Source organism: Chenopodium album, chromosome 12 (assembly GCF_948465745.1).
Source record: "Chenopodium album chromosome 12, dcCheAlbu1.1, whole genome shotgun sequence".
In the NCBI taxonomy this organism is placed as follows: domain Eukaryota; kingdom Viridiplantae; phylum Streptophyta; class Magnoliopsida; order Caryophyllales; family Amaranthaceae; genus Chenopodium; species Chenopodium album.
Window position 1 is genome coordinate 3,809,777 of NC_137845.1, and position 6,360 is coordinate 3,816,136.

Here is a 6,360-nt window from a genome sequence, read left to right on the forward strand (position 1 = left end):
GTAATTCCCATTATGGTTGGTCACACGGTGTGATCAACCATGTATAAGAATTTGAGTTGTACTAATAACAATATAATTCTATTCTGTGGCTCTCAAAGTGCTAGATACTTCAAAACTCGAAATCAAATACGAAACACATATTCTTTTTTCACAACCTCGTTGGTGTATTTATGACATCAACGATAACAACTGACCTTATACTAAGATAATCCAATGTACGTTTGACTCACTAACAAGTCAAATAAAATAAAGAGGAGAGAAAACGGTAGCAATCAAGCATGGAGGAAGAATGGTGACACGTGATAACGCATCGTTCTCTCGTTGGCGCATTTTTTTTTTTTTTTAAGTACTATGGTTTACTTTCCCTCACAAAATATAGTATAACTAAGGGCCTGTTTTGATACGATTATTTTCATTTCATTTCAGTTCAGTTCAGTTCAGTTTCAGTTCACCTTTAATAAGTTCAGTTCAGTTCAGCTCTAATAAGTTCAGTTCAGTTTCAATTCAGCTCTAATAAGTTCAGTTCAGCTCTAATAAGTTCAGTTCAGTTTAATTCAGCTCATAATTTCCTTCTCTTATAAAATATTCATTTCAGTTCAATTCAGTTCAGCTCAGCTCTAATGAGTTTAGTTCAGTTCAGTTCAGCTCAGTTCAGTCAATCAAAACAGGCCCTTACTTTATACTTGTAGCTTGATTATATTACGTGTTCTATTATTTTGTCAATTCCAACTAGAGGTGTCAAAAGAATACCCGATTCGATCCGAAAAATATCCGATTTAGATTTTAAATTGCATGGACATAACAATTTAATATGACTTAACTTTAAAAATTGACCCAACCCGACCATATCAGACCTGATCCGATCATCTAAATTGACACCCCTAATTCTAACTAACTTGTTGATTACCCGTAGTTTAATTTAAACGAAGTGTATCTTCTTGATTTGTTACTCCTACTATAATCGATTGAGCAGTACTTAAATAGGTAACAATTACGGCAACAACTAGTTTGTATATTATATCAATTAAATAATTCTTCTTGTTCGATTTTATACAAGAACTCTAGTATTATTGGATGCGATAAGCTAAGAGACAGCTAAGAGATAATAATAACAACAGTAGTATAGTGTGTATTTTACTGCCACCAAATTCCATGTACAACTTGACAACCTCAAAATAGTCCCTGTCACATTTTACTACCAATAATAATAATTTTATGTAAAAAAAATTTTGATTAGACAAGATTAAACCTCCAAACAATTAAGGTCTCAATCACAATTAATACTGTCAAAATTTTCGACTAATCATGCTCCAATAACATGCTTGTTTCAGATTTTTTTTGGTTGAATTTAAGTGTGATTTTGCCAAGAGAAACATATAAGAGTAGCATCCTACTTCTGTGGAGCATTGGTGAGATAGTGATATTGATCTAGCAATACACGCAACTAATTGACTGACTATTTTTTTTAGGTAAAGGAGAATAAGCCGCATATTGATGAACCAATCAATCTCACGAGAAAAATCTTAAAACTATCAAAATTTTTTCGAATGTTCCAAGCTTAAATGAATTACATCAAGAGTCGAAGTATGAAAATATTACTCCGTAATCGACAATCTATAGCATATTAGCGTTGAATAGGGCTTGATTGAAGTAAGTACTAGCTCTATGGTGTGGTGTTGTCAAATGTCAATAACAATTGTGTACATGGACGGATTATAAGGATATATTCTATAAGCTAGGTTTGCTAATTCTACAAGATTGTGACTTGTATTTAACTATTTACCAATATTTTGAAAATTTCAACGTTCCATACCAAATTTGTAGAAAGTACTCTATGGCTCTATGCCTACACATTTGATAAATCAATTTTACGCCTACCCTTATCTTTAAAGGTATTTACTCATTTAACCAAATAAGCATTAATGCATTTTCTAATTTATGGGCGTGACTCTACAATGACACTTGTTATAAGTAACATCTCGGAGTAATTTTTTTGATAATAGAAGTATCAATAATACATAGGTAATTGAGAGACTATGTATGTTACAAATACTATGTAAAAAATAATTGAGCTTTAAGATTTTATTTTTATTATTTTGGTGTTTAAAGAGCAACAAAGATAGGTGATGAGAATCAATCTTAGAATTTTCTGAAATTAATAGGAAAACTCTAAGAACTTGAGCTATCTCTTACTTCCTCAAAGCAATATTAGTGTATAGTATTAACCAATTTTACACAATAATTTGTCCTTTGTACCTTCTACTCCATATTCCATAACCATGACACTCAACTATGTATCTAATTATCTATGTATACCCTCAAAATTTGCCTTTCAAAAATACTTGCATATACATATACATATATCGAAGAATTAAAAAAGAAAACTAAATGTTTCTATACTACTGAAAAAATTTGCATCTCCCAAATAAAATTATACACGGGTAACACCAATCAAGTTACAAAAAGATCCCTTCAATCACGGGTTTCTCGAGGCGTCAAGTACTACAAGTCAAAATGAAAGTTCAACTTGTGGAATAGTAGTATAGTCATAGTGTACTTTTTTTTTTTTTTTTTCTTTGACAGGACTATTTTTTTTTTTCCCTTTTTTTTTTACAAAGTTTTGACAGGACTATAGTGTAGTGTTCTTTCAACTAATAACCAAGTACAAATTACAAAATATCACAAAACTAGAGCTATCAAACAAATTGCAAGTTGCCATACGAAAAATCAAACCACGCCACTAAGCATTAATTAAAAGCAAAGTCCAAAACAAAAGCATAAAATTAAGAGACAATTCATGTGTCAAAAAAAAAAAAAAAAGACAATTCTCTTATAGAGCATATAGTTCCCATGTTCCAAAACTCCTTTTTTTACTATTTATTCAATTTCTCTATTTTATTATACAACTTCGTAATTAATTAACATTGTTTCTGATTAGCAGAATATTATGTCATTACATATAGTATCCTATGAACAAAAACAAAAGAAAATCTAGTTACATGTCCACTATTGAACATATATGATGTCTAAAGGAAAAGGTTTATGTGCATTAAAAATTGGCCCTCTTTTTACTCTGAGGCTAGAGTTTCTTCGAACACTGACGATTGCCATCTTTATGTCGCATGTTTATATCCCAACTTTTTCGCCATTTGCAATTGTTCACCCATATTTTCTCTCTTCTTCCTCTCAATTCTTCCAACAACTTTTATCACCTTCCAAATGAACATTAGTTACCAAATGGAGGAATTTCAATCATGTCAATAAATGGTGGGCGCCTAGGCAATGCGATCACCTTACTATCGCCCACTACTACTGTAACGAGGTCAAACAAACCCAACACAGTCCGCTCTAGAAGCTTCCAAAAGATGTTCGAATGTAAATCTACACATTGTGTTGTGCCTATACCTCTTACTATTACTAATTTACTATCCCCCTCGTCCTTTATTTTTCCAAGTTCAACCCAATCGTGATTTTATCTACTGTTTTCTACTCGTCGAGGGTTTCATCATCGAGAGGAAAACATGTGTCCTCACCGCCGGTGTTCCACAGGAAACTGGCATAACTACCAGCATAGAAAGAGTTACCAGGATCAGCAGAAATAGCCTCTAAGAAGGTCTCTTCAGCAGCCCATAAGTCGTTCCTTACTTGCCACAAGAAATGTGCATATCTGTTATGTGCATCGGCATCTTTTGGCTCCACCTTTGTAGCCCTTTTGAAGTATTCCTCAGCTCTGTTACAAACAAACACCAAAAATGTGCACATTTGTTATTTTACTAGTTCAATTTAGTACTGTACAGATTTTGTTGCAAACATTTAAATAAGAAACCAAGCTACTTTTATGTCCACATTCATTCAAATTTAACCTTTTATCATACATAGATACCAATTCATACCATAATAAAGTTGGTTTTTTTTCCAGCCGTATATAGTATGCGACAAATTATTTCTACTTTTGTACCCTACTTTCACACTACAATTATAACTTTTGTAATTGTATATAAAACACTTGGTACAAAATTCAAACACTTTACATTCATCAATACAATCATCACACCAAAGTAATGAATTACCATGACTTAATCACGTCGATTCACACAAAAACCTCACAATTAGCTGACGTTTTAACTTTTAACATTGTTCTACTACCGTGAAATTTCCACTAATCTACGCTATGTTGTTGTACATGCCATCGTCGAATTTGACTAAAGAACAAACAAATTAAACAAAACATATCTAAATCAAGAAATAGTAAATCAAATCCGAACATACTAGAGGGATTAGAATTTTTACCTGTCAAAGTCATGAACAACGAGATAGAGAAACTGAGCATAATTGGCCAAGATCAAAGCATTAGTAGGGTCTTGAGCAACAATACTCTGATAATGAAGCTCAGTTTTGAAGTAATCGACATAATCATCGGCTTCAATTTTGGCCAAAACCGGAGAAACAAACATCTGCATAGTCTCATTATCAAGAGACTCATCTCTCAATCCACTCTGCATTCTTGAAGCTTCATCAACAATCCTATTCCAAGTCTCATCCTCGTTCCGCCGCGTGTCCTCCCGCGTACTCACGGAGGAGGACACGCCATCAGGAACAATCGGACGGTGTACAATCCCCGAATTGTTATTCATCCAACTATCACCGTCCATCCCACTCCCTACCGGCCTCACGGTATTCCCACCACCATTGTTCCCGCCAACCGCTGTCGTCTTAGAAGATGAACCAACTGTAAAACTCTTTGTCGTAAGACCGTCAAACTCGAAACGACTACCGCCGCCGCTGAATTCTCTCTCCTCCACGGTGGCAACCGGAGCCGGAGGAGAAACGGCAATGGCGGCGGAGGTAGACGTAGAGTGAACAGTGAAATTCGCAAGCAATATCATGACATACACCATTAAAGTAGGAGTATGAGAGAATACTTGTTGGAATAGCCATACAAATGAAGCATGCATTTCACTCTGAACTCTCCCTAAAATACCTTGTAAATCTTCAAAATACAAAATCTCTCTCATCTGAAGAGTATAACTATGGAGCTCTCTAATGATAAACACCATTGATGAAAACGCTGTTTTCACCGAACAATAAGCTGATTCTCCAGCTTGTATCAAACTATCCTCCAATTGCTTCTTCTTCCTCTTAATCATCCGAAGAGATAGAGGTAGATCTAAGCTTTTCGCCTTCATTTCGACGCTTTGGATCTCCATTAATGGCGATTTCAACAACGATTTTTCGTCATCTTCTTCATCATCGTTTAAATTAAAATTTGTTTGAGATTCGGCGAAATTTTCGTCGGAGATTTGAAAACTTTTGGCTAATTCCTGGATTTTCCGGGAGAAATCTTCGTCGGAAAATGTATCGAAGTTTGCGCTACAAGCTCGACGGATTGTAGGAAGAGAAGGTCTCTGTTTTGGTTTGAACTCAAAAGAACGTGTTCTGTATATTTTTGAAGAAGACGACGTCGTTCCGAGAAAGGTAGATCGGAATAGCAAAACGGCGTCGTTTGATGATGTTAGTTTTCTCGGTGAGTGTGGAAATTGCAGATATGGCGTCGCCACCGCCATCTCCGCCGTAAATTTTCTCTCTCAACCAATAACAATATTTATCAAGCTGATTAAAAAAAAAAAAAAAAAAAAAACTTAAAAATCAAATAAATTTGAGAAAGAAAAATCGGAATAATATACAAAATTAAAGAGTAAGATTATCGATAAAAATTAAAAAATTATGCTGGCACTTTAATCATTAGTTAAGCCAGGAAAATCGGATCGAAAAACGCAGTTCAATGCGGTTCACAAATCGAAAATAAAATTAAAATATGAGATTAAAATTGAGATTTGAATTGTTTGAAATTAATTTATGATTTTTGAGTTTGAGAGGAGAGAAGAAGATGGAAAGTCGGCGAAAGGTAAAAGTCGGTGAGAATTTCCCGGCGAGAGAGTGAAAGGGAAGAGAGAGAGAGGATCTTTCTCTTTTTAATTTAATTTTTATTTATGAACACTTTGGAGTGAGAGAGGAATCTTTGAGTGGTATTTATAGGGGGGTATCCGGGTATATCAAACATACAGACGAAATAAATAAAAATCTTCGAAGAATAAAATATAAAGGGGAATAAATTATTTAAATTAATTACGTAAGTAAATAAATGATTAAATGAAAAAAAGGACAAAGTGTTGTCTACGGAGTACGTAGAAGGATGTGTATAAGGTTTTGTACTCCGTATTTTGATACCGACCATACCGTACAGCATAGGCAAACTGGTAAAGTGTATGGGTGTATTTTTTATATTGTTTTTTTTTTTTTTTTTTTTTTTTTTTTTTATTGTAAGAACAATTTTAATGAATCAACAACTTTAATACGTAG

General features: G+C 33.9%; 1 protein-coding gene across 1 annotated transcript; it reads right to left on the reverse strand.

Moving 5' to 3' along the window:
- Window positions 1-2,853: 2,853 nt before the first annotated feature.
- LOC145570080 (uncharacterized) lies at window positions 2,854-6,018 on the reverse strand. Its single transcript, XM_081629074.1, has 2 exons — window positions 4,291-6,018; window positions 2,854-3,730 (listed from the first exon to the last, which is right to left on the reverse strand). Exons 1-2 carry the CDS (start codon window positions 5,562-5,564, stop codon window positions 3,487-3,489), a joined length of 1,518 nt encoding a protein of 505 aa, XP_081485200.1. The 5' UTR covers window positions 5,565-6,018; the 3' UTR covers window positions 2,854-3,486.
- Window positions 6,019-6,360: the final 342 nt, after the last annotated feature.

Coding starts and splice junctions, on each gene's coding strand:
- LOC145570080 (XM_081629074.1), bottom strand. CDS start 5,564: ATGGCGGTGGCGACGCCATATCTGCAATTTCCACACTCACCGAGAAAA. Junction 3,731..4,290: donor GTTGTTCATGACTTTGACAG/GTAAAAATTCTA, acceptor TGTTTGTAACAG/AGCTGAGGAATACTTCAAAA.